Source organism: Hylobates moloch, unplaced genomic scaffold (genome assembly GCF_009828535.3).
Source record: "Hylobates moloch isolate HMO894 unplaced genomic scaffold, HMol_V3 SCAFFOLD_4, whole genome shotgun sequence".
Taxonomy (NCBI): domain Eukaryota; kingdom Metazoa; phylum Chordata; class Mammalia; order Primates; family Hylobatidae; genus Hylobates; species Hylobates moloch.
This window is the reverse complement of record NW_026652279.1, coordinates 62,939,973-62,959,119: the sequence shown is the minus strand read 5'-3', so window position 1 is coordinate 62,959,119 and position 19,147 is coordinate 62,939,973. Positions and strand designations below refer to the sequence as shown.

General features: G+C 38.1%; 1 protein-coding gene across 1 annotated transcript in view; it reads right to left on the bottom strand.

Moving 5' to 3' along the window:
• Positions 1-19,147, bottom strand: part of DCBLD2 (discoidin, CUB and LCCL domain containing 2) — a 99,322-nt gene that overhangs the window by 25,213 nt on the left and 54,962 nt on the right. Inside the window, exons 4-7 of the mRNA XM_032150324.2 lie at positions 5,798-5,849; positions 3,133-3,205; positions 2,690-2,823; positions 411-451 (exon numbers count right to left, since the gene is read on the bottom strand). Coding sequence (XP_032006215.1) covers positions 411-451; positions 2,690-2,823; positions 3,133-3,205; positions 5,798-5,849 — 300 coding nt within the window. The remainder of the gene's footprint in view (positions 1-410; positions 452-2,689; positions 2,824-3,132; positions 3,206-5,797; positions 5,850-19,147) is intronic.

Here is a 19,147-nt window from a genome sequence, read left to right as displayed (position 1 = left end):
TAAACAATAATGTATTCATTGCTTATCATCAATGTCTCACTACTAGAATGTAAGCTCCAGGAAGGCAGGAGTTTGTTCACTTTGTCACTCGAACCAGAGCAATGCCTGGCACATAAAGAGAAGGCACTCAGTAAATATTTTCTGTTGAACGAATTGATTACTTCTTCAGACAAGTTCAAAAGTCATCTTTCTTAAGGAACCTTCCTTGCTTACATGACCATTTCTCTATAAATATAAAACTTCCAATTTGCTCTATTCATTATATTATTAGATAACTATCTTACCTCATAGTGTTATTATGACAACTAAGTGAGAAAGTACAATAAATCAGCAACTGACACAGTGCCTAACAGTGTTCAAAAAATATTAATTATATAAATAAAAAATTATAAAGTCCATAAAAGGCTTACCACTTGTCTTAAATGTAAAAAGACTTGTAGATAAGTGTCCCCTGAAAGACAGAAGGGTTTCTTTTTTGGTGATATTCACATAACACATGACTGCTCCATATTTAGTGAAACATTTTCTTTTGATTTGGTTCCCCCCACCCAACAAAAGAACCAAGATGACTGTGTGGCTAAAAATTAGACAACTAATATTGTTCCTAGGAAAAAAGTCTCATTTCTAAGCAGGACAACTCCTGAAATCAGCATAAACAACTTTCTCTACCAGTATCTAGCACCCAGTTTCATATGTGATTGTGCAACAGTTCTCTATGTAATCTTTAACATGTACTTCTTTTTCATAATTTATTTACTCATTGTTTACTGTCAATCTCCTACTACTTTATTTCATGAAATAAATGGATTCTTAACACTTTTCTGTGGCAAATGCTTTTGATGAAAATACACTAAAAGGTCTAATTCTCAGAGAATGAGGCTCAAGTCTTTTTGGATAAACATGAGAAAAGCTGGGTACTAATAGATTTATTTTTCATTTTTTTTTTTTTTTAGAAGAAATCAACATCTCATGGAAGAAGTTTCAGTGTACACTCCTGCCTTTAGTCCAACATACAAACCATTACAAGAGGATGCAATTTATCCCTGTTTTGTTTTTTAAAGTATGAAAGAGAGAATTCACACACACTGAATCTTTCTAAAGGTATAACATGGTAAAGGAATGAAAGGGTCTGCATAAAATAACCTAGAAAAAAAAAAAAAAAGAAGGGAAGGTAGTTGAATCTATACCAGGGATGGGCAAATGACTGCCCATGCATGGCCTGTTTTGTATGGGCAATGAGTTAAGAATAAAGAGCTGTAAATAAAACAAAAAAAGAATAAGCTGCAGAGACATGTGGCCTGTAAAGCCTAAAATATTTATTAGCTGGATCTTTACAGAACAAGTCTGCTGAATCCTGTTGTATACCAATCTGGATATGGATGATGCTTGTGTCTTCTGAATGAAAATTGGCCTAGGACCTCTGAAGAAAAGCTGGTTTCAATTAGGCTTAGTGTCATCTTAAAGACTAAGCATATCTAAGAGACAAGATTTATAAAAACAGATTGCTAACACTGCATTTCTATTTAATGTTCCAACTTCTCCTGCTTTTGATGCCTACCCTACGTTTTATAAAACAGTAGAACACTACAGATACCATGAAAATACATCCTTAAAATACTCTTAGAATGAAAGGAAGATTCACAATAATGCTTATGATGTCACACTTTATGTCAAATTTAAATTTATATTTAAAGTATTTCAATTATCTTGAATCCCCATGTGCTATAAGGAACACAGTAGTTAAGCCTTTCAATCTGTAAAATAAATAAGGATTTGGCAACAAACTTCTAGACTCTTATGTAGACTTTTTTTTTAACACTTAGAAAAGACAGAAGAGGCCGGGCGCGGTGGCTCACGCTTGTAATCCCAGCACTTTGGGAGGCCGAGGCGGGCGGGTCACGAGGTCAGGAGATCGAGACCACGGTGAAACCCCGTCTCTACTAAAAATACAACAACTTAGCCGGGCGTGGTGGCGGGCGCCTGTAGTCCCAGCTACTCGGAGAGGCTGAGGCAGGAGAATGGCGTGAACCTGGGAGGCGGAGCTTGCAGTGAGCCGAGATTGCGCCACTGCACTCCAGCCTGGGTGACAGAGCGAGACTCCGTCTCAAAAAAAAAAAGAAAAGACAGAAGAAACACATTACTCTTCCAAATGACTACATTTTTGAAGAACAATAAGCTAAAGTAGTACGACACCGCCTGTACTCTTCAAAATATGCAGACACTGGCTGGGCATGGTGGGTCACGCCTGTAATCCCAGCACTTTTGGTGGCCGAGGCGGGTGGATCACAAGGTCAGGAGTTCGAGACCAGCCTGGACAACATGGTGAAACCCTGTCTCTACTAAAAATACAAAAGTTAGCCAGGCGTGGTGCCACACATCTGTAATCCCAGCTACTTGGGAGGCTGAGACCGGAGAATCGCTTGAAACCAGAAGGCAGAGGTTGCAGTGAGCCGAGATCACCACTGCACTCCAGCCTGGGCAATGAGAGCGAAACTCTGTCTCAAACAAAACAAAACAAAACAAAACAAACAGGCACTGAGCACACTAATGTGAGTGCTTACTGCCTAAATGTTCTTTCATGAACACCATTAACAGTGATACTGCTGAGATCTAGCTAGTTCTTAGCCCAATGCTACCCAGAATGCTAATTATATATAGCATATATTTTTTAAATTGTATATATACTTACACCACAGATGTGACGTTGTTAGCCAAAGAACTTTCATAATATGGGATACCTTTACTAATTACAACACTGATTTGGCCACCCAACGTGTTTGACACTACTCCTGCATGCACACCAGCCATGCACAATGGCGAGGACTTAAGGAAGGAAAAAAGAAAAGATTCATTTTTAATTTTCTCTTAATAATTCATAAACAAGACACTCTACTTCCTTGAGAAATCAGTTAATCTAGGCAGTTTCTTCATAAACTTCATAAACAAAAATAGATTATTGGTACTTTAACACAACAGTTTTAGCAGAAGAAAAAGAATAAAACACATATTACTAAAAAATGTCTTAAAAAGGTAAAAGGTAAGGATATATGATTAACACACCTCTAACTACTCTGGAGTTCTAAAAAAATAAAGTTATATCACAATTTTCAAATAAGTTTATAACCGGCTTACATCTCTATATCCATGAGGAATTGTTCCAGATATCTCAGCAAAAGGAAGCAGACAACCAGCTGGGCAGTACTTACTGAGAAATGAAAACAAGCAAAAGGTTACATAATGCTGTATTTTACAGGAGAAAAAAAGCAACCCCCCAAAAATATCACAGACACATTTTTCAGTTCAAGGTGAATACCATAATCTCACTACCCTCAAAGACCCACCAGTTCTTTTTTTTTGACACAGAGTTTCACTCTTGTCGCCCAGGCTGGAGTGCAACGGCACCTTCTTGGCTCACTGCAACCTCTGCCTCCCGGGTCTCAAGAGATTTTCCTGCCTCAGCCTCCCGAGTAGCTGGGATTACAGGTGCATACCACCACACCTGGCTAGTTTTTGTATTTTTAGTAGAGATGGGGTTTCACCATGCTGGCCAGGCTGGTCTCAAACTCCTGACCTCAGGCGATCTGCCCACCTCGGCCTCCCAAAGTGCTGGGATTTCAGGCGTGAATGACTGTGCCCGGCCAGGACCACCAGTTCTAAAAAGCCCTTTCAGACTTTCTTCCATCCATATATATATAATATGTCTTTACTCACACATTTGCAACACTTTTTTTTCTTATTACATACTGCCTTGATTATTTTATTTCATAATGAATGGTAGACATGTTTCTACTATAAAACCTACTCATCAAATTTAAGAGCTATATGATATTCTATTCTGTGGATATGCCATATTACATTTTACCAACCCTCTATTGATCCAATTTAAGCTGTATTAAAAGAGGTGCATTCATTCACGCTGCCACCCATCCACCCAACACATTTATTTGAATGTCTATTATGCTGTCTGTTGAGTGTAGGGTGGTACTAGGTACTGGGTTTACAAAAGTCAAACAGACAAATATTGCCCCTGTCCTCACTGAGTTTATATTCCAGTGGTAGAAAACATTAAACCAATACTTACACAAAGAATTGATTTTGATTCTGCTATGAAGAAAAGTCACGCTGAAATAACCGGAAGAAATCTAACTTAATACAAGTAACACAATAATTCAGTAAACTTAATGAATTGCCAGGTAGCACCCAAAGTGCTTTAGGTAATCCATATAAGAACCCTATGGAGGAGATGCTAGTGTTGTCCTCATCTTAGGAAACAGGGAAATTAAGGAACTGTATGCCCATTCACACAGCTATCAGGTAGCAAATGGACTCTGGAGTCCATGCTCTTACGCAGTACTCTGTACCGCCCCCAGTCAGGGAATGGGGGTGGCAGGATGGGGCTCTTAGAAGTGAAGCCTCAGCAGTGAGCTAAGGGGTGTCACTAGAACAAGTGGTGGGAAATGCACACTAGTCAGAGGGATGAGCACAGCATGAGGCAGGATGGCCTGGTGCGTGTTTGGAAGTGATGATGGCAGTGCAAGTAGGTGCCAGAGAGCAAAACTAAGGTTAGTTAGAGAGAAGACAGGACAGATGGGCAGGTAATGCAGGAGCCTTGTGGGCTATGGTGAGGAGTATGGAATATATTTCTAAGTAAAAATAGGAAGCCAGTAAAGGATTTTGGCAGCTTACATACATAATCTGATTAGTATTTTTAAAAAAGATTATTCTGGCTCCTAGGAAGAAAAGAGATAGCAAGGAATCATGAGTGGAGGCTGGGACGCCATTAGGCGGTAGTACAGCAGCCCCGGACAGGGATAATGGGAGCTTGGATTTGTTCTGGCAGATCATGGAGCTGGAGAGTGGCGTGAGCGCGGCTGACTCTCTGCCAGGGCTATCTACCATACACTGATGCTAGGGTTACCCCAGCTAACCAGGGTCCCCCTCAAATGCTGAAGAGGGCACCCTTCCCACACAGAACCAATCTTGAAGACAAAATTAAGGTTCTTGGTGGGAAGTGGTAGTAAGTTTGGAAAAGTTAGTAAGATGGCTCTTGAAAGATGAGAATGATCTGCCAAGCAGAGAGGAGGCAAGTGGTTCTTGGTAAAAGCTCTGTGAGCTCAGAGCAGTGTAAATAACTCAGAGTCATTTCAATATGGAGAACATAAGATGAGACTGGAAAAATGGCCTGAGGACTGCTTGTGAAAGAACCAGAAGACCAGGTTAAGGAAATCTGGACAACTGTTTTTTATCAAAATAAGTAGTTTCTCAAGATTTTTAAGCAGGGAAACGATCAGATATGTGTTTTGAAAACAACTTGGCAGCAGTGTGAATGGCAGCGAGCAAACAGAAATAGGAACTCGATTAGAAGTTGTCTAGGCAAGAGACAAAGGCATAAAGAAGAGAAATAGTGGAAATGGTACTTGAGTAACAACACTGCAGAATTCTATAACAGCCAAAACCATGCTCTTTCAATTTTTTGAAAAAAGATAAATACCTTTTCAACTTTTATTAGCAGTTTTGCTAGATTTTGAAAAGCAACTAGTTCTACTTTCAAAGAATATTAAAATGATACTTTCATTTTGCAGATCTAAATGCTACAATAAAAGCAAAATGTAAACATGCAACTAAATGGCTTTATGCTTTAAGGAAGCTCTGATTTATTGAAGTCTCGGAACAATGATATGTATCACACAATATACATTAACTCTAAGAGTATACAGAATGAAAATGAAGAAGTGAATGAAGAGTAACATTTAAGCAAAAAAAAAAAAAAAAAAAAAAGGCACAAATATAATCATACCTGAACTCAGGTTCCAAAAAATTGGATGCAGTGTCCAAACAAGTAATTAGATCTAGAAAAACAAAAATGAAAAACTGATTCCATTAATATGCAGGATTACCTTGCTGAAACTCCAAGTGTCTCAGAATCCCAAACTGTACTACTCTAATTTTCAAAAATCCCAATGGCACTGTCAAGGTGGTACTAAAAACTTTACCAACTTTTGTTAATCACAATTTCTTTCTGACATTAACTTTCTTGATTTTTGGAGCAATATCTCCTCAATACTGTTTACTACATCACCTCAGGAAGTCACATACCATATACACAGGTATATGTATATGTGTATTTATATGTATATATAGATAGATATTTAGAACATGCATAGATAAGTAAAATTTATAGCTTTAAAGTGGTTTCTGTAAAATACAGCTACCCACACACACAAATATTTCTTGGTTATTATATAACTAAAAATGATCCTTTGCTGTTTGCACATAAGGAAAACAATGACAAAGAAAGTGAGTTAATTTTATGGCTCTAACTATTAATAACTGCTAATTAAAATCTGGTCCAGAGACAGGACTGGTGCATCAGCATCTTCTGGAAATTTAGTAGAAATTCAAATTCTTGAACTCCATCCAGACTTACAGAAACTCTGGAGGTGGTGCCCAAAAATCTGTTTGAACAAGTCCTCTCGGTAATTTCTTAAGCACACGGAAGTTGGAGTAGCATTGCTCTAAAGAAACAAAACTTCTAAAATTTAACATTTTCTGCCTAGAAACCAATACATCTGAGCAAGAGCTAATCTGCCTCTAATTAAGACCAAGTTCATAGGCTATGTAAAAAGTGGCTTTGGTTAAAAAAAAAAAACAAAAAACAAAACAAAACAAAAACCACCATTTCAATGGCTTCCTTCTCCTCTTAGGATAGACAGCAAAGCCTTCAATACAGACTACCGAGTCTTAAAGTGCTGGCCTTGTCGTATTCTGCAGTCTTGTGTGTACCTGCCTTGGCTTCTCGCCGCTCCAGCCTTGTTTTGGTCCCCTGGCACAAGCTGCTCTCTTGACTTGGAAGGCTTTCCCACTACTCCTTAGTCTAGCTGATTCCTCTCTAAGAGCTCAGCTTCACTGCCACTTCCTCACAGAAGCTGTCCCTCAGCTTCACAAGTCAAATTCCTTTAGCACACAGTAGGCACTTAAGTTTTGTTTTAATAAACGATGACTATTCTGTGTTGTCAAAGGTAATGTGTTATGTTAATATGTAAGCCTGACTTGTTGATGTAATTAGAGTTATAAGCAAAATCACTCTATAAAGCCTAGTCCCCGGACAGAGCCTGAGGCTGTTTGTCCTCACCTTTGTATTTCCAGTAGCAATAACAGCATATGGTATACAGGAGACTTATTTATTGAATCAATGGATGAATAAAAGTTTCTGATCATTAGCATGTTTGGCTAAGTCCAGTTATTTACTAACCTGCAGGGAAGAAAACCTGGAAGAAGACCCCAAGGCAATCACAAAAGTAAGTGATTTTACATATAAACGCTTGATTAAAGAACTGTGTCAAGGGTAGCCAATATACTGATGGAGATAGCTCCTAGCACACTGAACAGTATGTAAATATTTGTTAAATTAATGGTTACCACAGCAAGCACATGATGACAATCCATCATTTTATTCTATAATTCTGAAGAAATTTTGTGTTTACTATTCAACTAAAATGTGTCTTGAACTAGAGCTTAATAACTGTGTTGTACCAGTAGGAAAAGGGTATTTTCAGGGCAACTGTATAAATTAATATTTATAAACCACAGGCATTTGAATGACCGTTAAGCTAAATCTGTGCTTTAGGAATTTAATAGGATAGATGCCTAAATAGGGGTTCACTACCACCCAGTTGACCAACCAGAAGAGCAGGCAAATTGAATTACCAGTACTCTAGTTATTCCTATCAATCTTTGCCCAGCATCAACAAGAATCAATTTTCCACTTTCTGCTCCACCAAAAAAATTTCCGACTTCTAAGATTAGAAGTTGAATTTCTAAGATTAATAGGCTGGGATGAAAGGTACTGTGTGGTCCAATATGGCACTTAAACCACAAGAAGACTGCCAGCTGGCCCCATTATCTTCCAGCCACATGCCAGAAATCTGGTCAACTATGGATTATTTGATCAGAACAGGGCTTTGGTTGTAAGTGCAGGCAGTGCTGAGACTCCAAAACTATGCCATGCAAATGTGCAACTCACTAAACTTGTTCTCAAATTCCATGGAAGTTCAAAAAAGCTCTCAAGGAGAAAAATAAGAATTCAAAATGGACAGCTACAAGAAGAGCCAAGAAGACTGAAGATAAAGAAAGCCTTAAGTACACACTTTGACCTTTACAACTCTACAAAGGCAAAGAAAACAACATCAAATAAAGCAGGCAATCAAGAAGCTTTAAAATGTCTTTCTTAAAAGCTTTTCCCAAGGAAACAGCCTTCCAGAAAATTGTCATTACTACAATGCTCCCAGCTAATAAGAACACAGCCTAGCTCCAAAAAAATCCATCTGCCCCAGAGATTTCTGATAGCAATGTATAAGTCATCATAATCAAAGGAACAGAATTGAAAGTCTAGAAATAAACCCTCAAATTTATAGTCAACTGAGTTTCAACAAGTGTGCCAAGACAATTCAATGGGGGGAAGAATTATCTTTTAGACAAATGATGCTGAGACAACTGGATATCCACCAAACAAACAAATGAATTGGACCCATACCTCACACCACATACAAAATAAAGTGGATCTAAACTCAAGAGGTGAAACTATAAAACTTTTAGAAAAAAATATATGAGAATATCACAACTCTGGATTAAGCAGTAATTTCTTAGATAAAACACAAAAAGCACAAGAAAACAAATAAAAATAAATTGAAGTTCATCAAGATTAAAAACTTCTGTACTTCACAGGACATCATTAAGAAAGAGAAAGATAGCACACAGAATGGGAGAAAACATTTACAAATGATATATCAATGAAAATAGATGTATCTAATATCCAGAATACATAAATAATATTATTATGTGGCATTAAAAAGACAAAGGAACCAATTTAAAAACAGACAATGGATATGAACAGACATTTCTCTAAAGAAGATATACAAATGGCCAATAGGCACACAAAAAGATGCTCAACATCATTAGCCATCAGGCAAATGCAAATAAAAATCACAGTGAGACACCACCAAACACCCACTAGGATGGCGAAAATAAAAAAGACATAACAAGCACTGGCAAAAATGTGGAGAAACTGGAGTCTTTATGCAGTACTAGTAAAATTGTAAAATGGCGCAGCTGTTTTGGAAAATGGTTTGGCAGTTCCTTAAAATATTAAACAGTTAGCATATGACCCAGAAATCCCACTACTAGGTATATGCCCAAGAGAATTAAAAACCTATGTCCCCACCAATATTTGTACACAAAAGTTCATCAACTGATGAATGGATGGATAAACAAAATGGGGTGTATATACATACAATGGAATATTAGTTGTCCATAAAAAGAAATGAAGTACTGATTCATGCTACAACATGGATAAACTTTGAAAATATGCTAAGTGAAAGAAGCTAGTCACAAAAGACCACATACTATATGATACATTTATATGAAATGTCTCGAATAGGCAAATCTATAGCAATAAAAAGTAGATTCGTGGTTTCCTAGGACTGTAGGGGGTTAAGAGAGAAATGGGGAATAACCGCTACTAACTAAGGAATTTCCTTTGGGGTGATAAATATGTTCTAAAATTGACTATGGTGATGACTGTACAACTCTGAATACACTGAAAAATTAATGAATTGTATGGGATTACTAGGTCAAATGGTGGCCCTGCTTTTAACGCTCTGAGCAATCACTACTGGTTTCCACAATGGTTGAATTTACACTCCCACCAACAGCGTGTAAGTGTTCCCTTTTCTCCACAACCTCATTAGCATTTTTTTTTTACTTTTTAATAATAGCCATTCTGACTGGTATGAGATGGTATCTCATTGTGGTTTTGGTTTGTATTTCTCTAATGATCAATGATATTGAGCTTTTTTTCTTATGCTTATTGGCCGCATGTGTGTCTTCTTTGGAAAAGTGTCTGCTCATGTTCTTTACCCGCTTTTTAACGTTTCTTTTCTCTTGTAAACTTGTTTAAGTTCCTTATCGATGTTGGGTATCAGACCTTTGCCAGATCCACACTTTGCAAACATTTTCTCCGCATTCTGTAGGTTGTCTGTTTACTCTGTTGATAGTTTCTTTTTTTTTTTTTTCGAGACAGAGTTTCACTCTGTTGCCCAGGCTGCAGTGCAGTGGCGCGATCTCGGCTCACTGCAAGCTCTGCCTCCGGGGTTCACGCCATTCTCCTGCCTCAGCCTCCTGAGTAGCTGGGACTACAGGTGCCCGCCACCATGCCCGGCTAATTTTTTGTATTTTTAGTAGAGACGGGGTTTCACTGTGTTAGGAAGGTCGCAATCTCCTGACCTCATGATCCGCCCGCCTCAGCCTCCCAAAGTGCTGGGATTACAGGCTTGAGCCACTGCGCCTGGCCTGATAGTTTCTTTTGCTGTACAGAAGCTCTTAATTTTAATTAGATCCTATTTGTCAATTTTTGCTTTTGCTGTGATTGCTTTTGGTGTCATCATGAAATCTTTGCCAGTTCCTATGACCAGAATGCTATTGCCTAGATTGTCTTCCAGGGTTTTTATAGTTTTGAGATTTACATTTAAGTGTTTAATCTATCTTGAGTTGATTTTTGTATATGGTATAAGGAAGGGGTCCAGCTTTAATCTTCTGTTTTTTTTTTTTTTTTTTAAAGATATAACAAATCTACATATATTTATTACCTAGAAACAATGATTATGAGCTCACGGCCATTTGTTTCATCCAAATCCCTGCCACAGACCTCTTCTGAAGCAAATCCCAGTCCTATTACTTCACATATAACTCGGTATGTATCTTTTTTTTTTTAATTATAATTTAGGTTTTAGGGTACATGTGCACAATGTGCAGGTTTGTTACATATGTATCCATGTGCCATGTTGATTTCCTGTACCCATTAACTTGTCATTAGCATTAGGTATATCTCCTAATGCTGTCCCTCCCCCCTCCCCCCACCCCACAACAGTCCCCGCAGCTTTAATTTTCTGCATATGGCTAGCCAGTTATCCCAGCACCATTTATTAAATAGGCAGTCCTTTCTACATTGTTTGTTAGCTTTGTCGATGATCAGGTGGTTGCAGATATGTGGCCTTGTTTCTGTGCTCTCTATTCTGTTCTATTGGTCTATGCACCTATTTTTGTACCAGTAGCATACTGTTTTGGTTACTGTAGCCCTGCAGTACAGTTTGAAGTCAGGTAATATGATTCCTCCAGCCTTTTTCTTTTTGTTTAAGATTGCCTTGGCTATTTGGGCTCCTTTTTGTTTCCATATGAATTCTAAAGTAGTTTTTTTTCTAGTTCTGTGAAGAACATCATTGGAAGTTTGATAATTTCATTGAATCTGTAAATCGCCTTGGACAGAATGGCCATTTTTATGATAATGATTCCTCCAATTCATAAGCATGGCATGTTTTTCCATTTGTTTGTGTCATCTCTGATTTCTTCGAGCAGTGTTTTGTAACTCCTGTTGTAGAGATCATTCACCTCCCTGGTTAGCTGCATTCCTAGGTATTTTATTCTTTTTGTGGCAATTGTGAATGGGACTGTGTTCTTGATTTGGCTCTTTGCTTGACTGTTTTTGGTGTATAGAAATGCTAGTAACTTTTTTTTTTCTGAGATGGAGTCTTGCTCTGTTGCCCAGGCTGGAGTTCAGTGCAGTGGCATGATCTTGGCTCACTGCAACCTCCGCCTCCCAGGTAGCTGGGATTACAGGCACATGCCACCATGCCGAGCTAATTTTTTTTTTTTTTTTTGTATTTTTAGTAGAGATGGGGTTTCATCATGTCGGCCAGGCTCATCATGAACTCCTGATCCACCCACCTTGGCCTCCAAAGTGCTGGGATTACAGGCATGAGCCACTGCTCTTGGCTTTTCTCTCTTCTTTACTAATCTAGCTGGTGGCCTATCATTAATTTTTTTCAAAAAACCAATTCCCTGATTTGTTGATCTTTTGAATGTTTTTCTGCATCTCACTCTCCTTCAGGTTGAGCTCTGATTTTGGTTATACGTATTCTGCTAGCTTTAAGGTTGGTTTGCTCTTACTTTTCTAGTTCTTTTAGTTGTGATGTTAGGTTAATCTGAGATCTAACTTTTTGATGTGGGCATTTAGTGCTATAAATTTCTCTTGTAACAATGCCTTAGCTGTGTCCCAGAGATTCTGGAATGTTGTATCTTTGTTCTCAGTAGTTTCAAAGAACTTCTTGATTTTTGCCTTAATTTCATTATTTACTCCAAAGTTATTCTGGAGCATCTCCATGTAATTGCATGGTTTTGAGCCATTTTTTTCAGTTTTGATTTCCATTTTTATTGCACTGTGGTCTGAGAGTGTGTCTGGTATGGTTTTGGTTCTTTTGCATCTGCTGATTGTTTTGTGTCCGATTATGTGGTCATTTTTAGAGTATGTGTCATGTGGCAATCGGAAGAATGTATTTTCTATTGTCTTTGGGTGGAGAGTTATGTAGAGGTCTATCAGATACATTTGGTCCAGTGTTGAGTTTAAGTCCTGAATATCTTTGTTAATTTTCTGCTTAGATGATCTGTCTAATACTGTCAGTGGAGTGTTAAATTCTCCCACTATTATTGTGTGGGAGCCTAAGTCTCTTTTTAGGTTTCTAAGAACTTGCTTTATGAATCTGGGTGCTCCTGTGTTGAGTGCATATATATTTAGAATAGTTAGATCTTTCTGTTGAATTGAATGCTTTACATTACGTAATGCCCTTGTCTTTTTTGAGCTGTGTTGGTTTAAAGTCTGTTTTGTCTGAAATTAGGGTTGCAATGCCTGCATTTTTCTGATTTCCATTTGCTTGTTAGATTTTCCTCCATCCCTTTATTTTGAGCCTATGGATGTCATTGCATGTGAGATGGGTCTCCTGAAGATGGCATATCATTGGGTCTTGCTTTTTTATTCAGCATGCCACTCTATGCCTTTTTAAATAGGGCATTTAGGCTATTTACATTCAAGGTTAGTATTGATATGTGTGCACATGATCCCGTCATTGTGTTGTTGGCTGATTATTATGCTGGCTTGTTTGTGTGGTTCCTTTATAGTGTCACTGGTGTGTGTACTTGAGTGTATTTTCCTAGTGGTGTTTTAATGGTGTTTCTTTTCCATATTTAGTGCTAGCTTCAAGATGTTTTGGAAGGTGGGTCTGGTGGTAATGAACTCACTTAGCATTTGCTTATCTGAAAAGAATCTTATTTCTCCTATGCTGAGGAAGCTTAAGTTTAGCTGGTTATGAAATTCTTGAAGATTTTTTTTCTTTAAGAATGTCAAATATAGGTCCCCAATCTCTTCCATTTTGCAGGGTTTCAGCTAAGATGTCTGTTGCTAGCCTGATGGGGTTCCCTTTGTTGGTGACCTACCCTTTCTCTAGCTGCCTTTAACATTCTTTTATTTCGACATTGGAAAATCTGATGATTATGTGTCTGGGGGAGATCTTGTGTAGAATCTTGCAGGTGTTCTCTGTATTTCCTGAATTTGACTGTTGGCCTCTCCAGCGAGGCTGGGGAAGTTTTCATGGATGATATTCTGAAATATGTTTTCCAAGTTGTTTGCTTTCTCCCCATCCAATTCAGGGATATCAATGATTTGCAGATTTGGCCTTTTTATATAATCCCTTATTTCTTAGAGGTTTTATTCATTCCTTTTCATTCTTTTTTTCTTTACTTTTGTCTGACTCTCTTATTTCAGAGAGCCAGTCTTCAAGTTCCAAGATTCTTTCCTCAGCTTGGTCTATTCTGCTGTTAATACTTGCAATTGGGTTGTGAAATTCTTGTAGTGTGTTTTTCAGCTCTATCAGGTCAGTTAGATTATTTTTTGCACTGGCTATTTTATCTGTCAGCTCCTGTATTGTGTTATTGTTAATTCTTAGTTTCCTTGAATTGGGTTTTGCCATTCTCCTGAATCTCGATGCTCTTCATTCCTGTGCATATTCTGAATTTTATTTGTCATTTTAGCCAACTCAGCCTGGTTAAGAACCCTCACTGGTGAACTACTGCAACCGTTAGGAGGACATAAGACACTCTGGCCATTTGAATTGCTGAAGTTCTTGTGTTAGTTCTTTCTCATCTCTGTGTGTGGGTGTTCCTTTAACAGCTGGGCTGCCTCTAATTGAAGTGGTCAAGTGGGGGCACAGTGGTTGTGCTGGAGTCCCAGGTCAGGCAGCCCTGTCCAGTGAGGAGAAACGAGGACCAGGATCTACATGGAGAACCGTCTGACCACTTTTCTGTGAGCTGGGTACTGTGCTGGGGGTTCAGACCAGCCTTCAGTCCCATGGACTCTCCAGAGCCTGGAAACAGCAAAGTTGAGGGTTGCAAGGCAGGAAAGATGGAAACACCACCCTCCCACTGGGAGCTCTGTCCCAGGTTGCTGCAGAGCTGCTACTGGCTCCAAAGTTCCAGTGAAGAGAGGCTGGAAACCCAAGCCTGGAGGACTTGCCCAGTGAGGAGATATGGGAGTGGGGACCCATGTAAGAAACAGTCTGGCCACTTTTCCATGACTACTGCAGTAAACTAGGGGCCTGCTCTGGTCCCCAGTCACCTCGGATTTTCCAGCACCACTTCCCTGGGCGGGGGAGGCTCCTCTGGCCCTGTGTCGTTCCTGAGTGGGTGGTTGTCCTGCTTTGCTTTTTTCCATTCTCTGTGAGTAGAGTTGTTTTCTTGATGAATCCCAGTTTGTGTACCTGGGTGTTCCAGTTGAAGTGCTATATTTACTTGCCCCTTCTATTTCTTTCCATGAAGGTGGCACACACTAGCTGTTTTTAGTTGGTCACCTTGGCCAACCCCCCTGAATTGTATATTTTAAATAGGGGAATTGTATGGTGTGTGAATTATAACTTAATAAGACTGCTATAAAATAAAAAGAAACTATCATAGAATAACTATGTCCTTTCATATGTAGCATATCTGTATTGATGGGTGAAATAAAGCCTAGTAAAAGAGCCAGGGCTGGCAGTTTGTTCATTTATTCATTCAGCATATATTTAATAAGCATGTATTACAACCAGGTGTCATTCTAGGCACCAGAGATAAAACAGAGAACAACCAGATAAAAATTCCTTCGTATAGGGAGTATACCTCTGGGTGGGGTGGGGGGAGGTAAAAGACAATATTAGTAAGAAAAAAATACTGTGTTAGAATGTGTATTGTACTTTAGAAAAATGATGAGAACAAGGAAGTTTTAAAAAGTTAGGGAGTTACAATTTTAAGTACAGTGGTCAGATCAGGCATCACTGTGAAGATGACATTTAGTAAAACTCTAAAATTGGTGAGGGAGTGAGGTGTGAGGTATTTGAATCTGAGAATAGGTAGTGGAAATCAAAGGCCCTGTATGGAAATGTGCTCAGCATGTTTGAGGCCACAGCAGACAAGTAAAAGATGAAGTCAGATGAGTAATGGGAAGCTGAATGCTAGAGCATCTTGGAGATAAGGGTAGTTGGTAGAGTGAGATGAAACTTTCACTTTAATAAGATCACACTGACCACTGAATTCAGAGTAGATTGAAGGGGAAAACGGCAAAAACAAAGGTAAGAAATTAATTGCCGTAATTGAGGTAGAAGTTGGAACCTGAAATAGAGTGGTGGTAGTAGAGCTGTTAAGATGTAGTCAGATTCTGGTACATGTACATATATATTCGAAGAATTGGCAGCTGAATATGAAGCTTGAGAAAAAAAGAGGAGTCAAAGATACACTAAAGTTTCTGGACTGAGCAACTTAAAAGATGAACTTACTACACGTGAAGTACTTAGATTATAATAAATACTGAGAAAACACTTATCTTGCTGGATCCACTTTAATGTTTACTATAATACTAGAAAAATCGGTGATATGTTCAAAGTACTGGGCAGTATATAATTTACATTTCTTTTTCCTTGCTCTGTCACCCAGGCTACAGTGCAGTGGCACGATCCTAGCTCACTGCAGCCTCAAGTTCCTGGTCTCAAGCAATCCTCCACCTCAGCCTCCCAAGTAGCTAAAACTACAGGTGTGTGCCACCACACCCAACTAATTTTTTAAATTGTTGGCAAAGATGGGGGTCTCACTACCTTTCTGGTCTGGAACTCCCAGCCTCAAGCAATCCTCCCACCTCAACCTCCCAAACTGTTGAGAAGACATGGGTGAGCCACCACGCCTGGTATTTGCTATGTTTTAAACTGACAGCCTCTGCATAGAATTTTATTCTGGTGATTTTAATCAAACAATACATACAAATGACTATAACACATTACTGCACAAAGTATCACATATACGGTACACTTCATTTGGGTGTTGTAGATAACAGTGATGGCAGTAGTAAACAGAATGCCCTCAGGGATTCTGCTGAAGCAAACTGGCATTCCCTCTTTTTCTGGATAGCCCCCAAAAGAGCATCTTCAGTGTTGAATATACACTAGTCTTCACAGTAGAGTTTAACCCAAAGGAAGTATAACCATAGTATCTATAAAAAGAGTTTCTATCCTTCCCCATTACCTGCCTTCCCTAATCCTAGAGGGCTGTCCAGAGGAGGCAGATCTCAGATGGGGCTCTGAAGGCAGGATAATGTGATTGTGACAAAGAGCAGGAGAGAATACAAATGTGAAGGCAAGCCAATAATCAAGAACAGCCTGAGGAAAGTCAGGTTTTCTGAAGACACCAACATCAGATTTTCTAAGACAGTTGCAAACTTAGTTAGCTATATTATCTACCATAAGTGATATATACATTTTTTAAAAAAATAAAGTACAATTAAAAACATTTTCAACACATAATAACTGCAAAGGCTAGAGAACTTTGTAACTGTTGCATGAAATATTTAAACTTGAAATCTTATGTTGACCCATATATAATACCATGAAAATATATTTTATGTTAACAAATGAATCAAAAAATATCAGCACATTGGTTACTATCATAGAAATATTTTTGATTGACAGTGTTGGCTATTTCTGAGATTGCAGGGTTGCAAAATATATTTATTTAGATTTTCCTTCAATTAATACTGTTTTGTGTTCTTGACTGAATTGGAAAAAGACCCTCAGTAGTGTCAGTAGCCATAACTTACCACAATATAGTTGGTATAAAGCCGACTATATTTGCTGTAAACATTTTTGCACAGTTGAACTCAAGTGCCTATATTTATTCTAACTCAAGAAAGTGGCCGGGCACGGTGGCTCATGCCTGTAATCCCAGCACTTTGGGAGGCCGAGGCAGGCGGATCACGAAGTCAGGAGTTCGAGACCATCCTGGCTAACACGGTGAAACCCCATCTCTACCAAAAAAACAAAAAAAACAAAAAATTAGCCAGGCATGGTGGCACGTGCCTGTAGTCCCAGCTACTTGGGAGGCTGAGGCAGGAGAATCGCTTGAACCCGGGAGGCGGAGGTTGCAGTGAGCTGAGATCGCACCACTGTACTCCAGCCCGGGTGACAGAGCAAGACTCTGTCTCAAAAAAGAAAGCATAGAAGTACTATTCCTAAGTTACTGTATTATTTACTAGAAATAAGAAAATATAGGCAGAAAAAAGAAAATGTACACCTATACATTCTTCTCTCTTATGTGATCTAAAATTATTTAAATAACCAATTTCCCAGAGCCTTAAACAATATGTGGTCTTGCTTTCATAGTTCTCATCTTGTCAACAGCCTTGCATCGTAGATATATAAACAGCTACTCTGTTCAAGTGCTAAAGGATGTAGGATAAGCCTGGTCTTCTGCTAAATTCTCCTGACAATATTATTGTGTGGTTTTCTTGCTTCTATTATAGGAATCTGGCACTGATTTTTAGCATCTGCAATTCTGTTAAGAGAAATTTACATATATAGTATAGTACAACATAATGTATAGTGATTCAGAGCCAATTAACATTTACTAAGTACCAGACACTATACTAGGTATTTTACCTCTTCTCTCCTTTTACATACTGAGAGTGGAGACTAAACCTTATGTTTCTCTTAGGAATATAACAATGTCATCTATGAAAGCAGAGTCCACAGTAGAAGCCCGGAAAAAATTTTCTCAGATGAAAATAATTAATGCTTTCTTATGGATGATATAAAGCATAGCTCAGTTGCCTAAGCAATAAACTATGTAGTCAAACAGGCTATAAGCTACATATGGTTAACTGGATCAAATCAAACTCCTTATCTAAATCTCCATACACTAAAAAATGAATACAAACATTAAAATATAGCATAATTATTTTGTGACGTACACAGTATCTAGGAAGCTAATAAATACATTAGTATTTATCAACAGTGAAGGATAGAGCCACTGTACAGCACAGGACAGCACAAACACATACGTAGTCTCTTCTCAGCACTCCTAATATGCCAAAAAAAATTAAACACATAGAAAACATTAAAATCATTTAGATGCTCTTCAGGTTTATCTATCAGCTTGGAATAAACTCTATCCTGTAATGTGAACTGCCTCTTCAGGTTAACACCATCTTAACAGATTGTTTAAATTCTCTTTCTCTGCAACATTGGTAACACTTTGTTCGTCAGCACCTTTGTTCTACAAATTGACACCAAACTACAAATATTCTTCTGCGTGTTAATTATATTATACACACAAACATTATACATACTCATTTGTGTGAAAATAAAAGGCATATCTAAAGATAGGAATGTAAACTGAAACTTCATTAATAAAATCTTACTAAGTTTAATAGTATCAGAGTTTTAAAATGTTTGCCAGATACAGAAACCAAAATTTGGAACCCAATATAAAAATAACAAATAGGAACCTAGCCAATTGTAGTACTGGAAACAAAACAAATTCTATAAAATTACTGTACGGTTAAGAAGGCAAACAATCTAAGGAATTCACACCCTATTTTCAAAGCCGAAAACATTCCATGCAGGAAAAAAATAACCAGTTACAGAAATTTGGACTCTGCTAGAAAGGAATTATCTAGTCAGACCTACGTTTCATTTGCAAACTGATATAATCTGATGTAAGAATGAAAAAATGGCAAATATTTGCAAGAATGATGTGGTTAAAAAATGCAGCAAATATTTTTTATACTATTGGTGTTAATTCTAAAAATAATCCATCATATAGCAACGATAATCTTGTTAAATGGGAATATTTTCCAGGCTCAGCTGTTCACAAGTCTTAAGTGCACTGTCATTAGATTCTAAGGGGTGGCAGACAATGAATGAACATGTGTTTATGAGTTCCAATTAGGAACTATATTAGTATCTACATT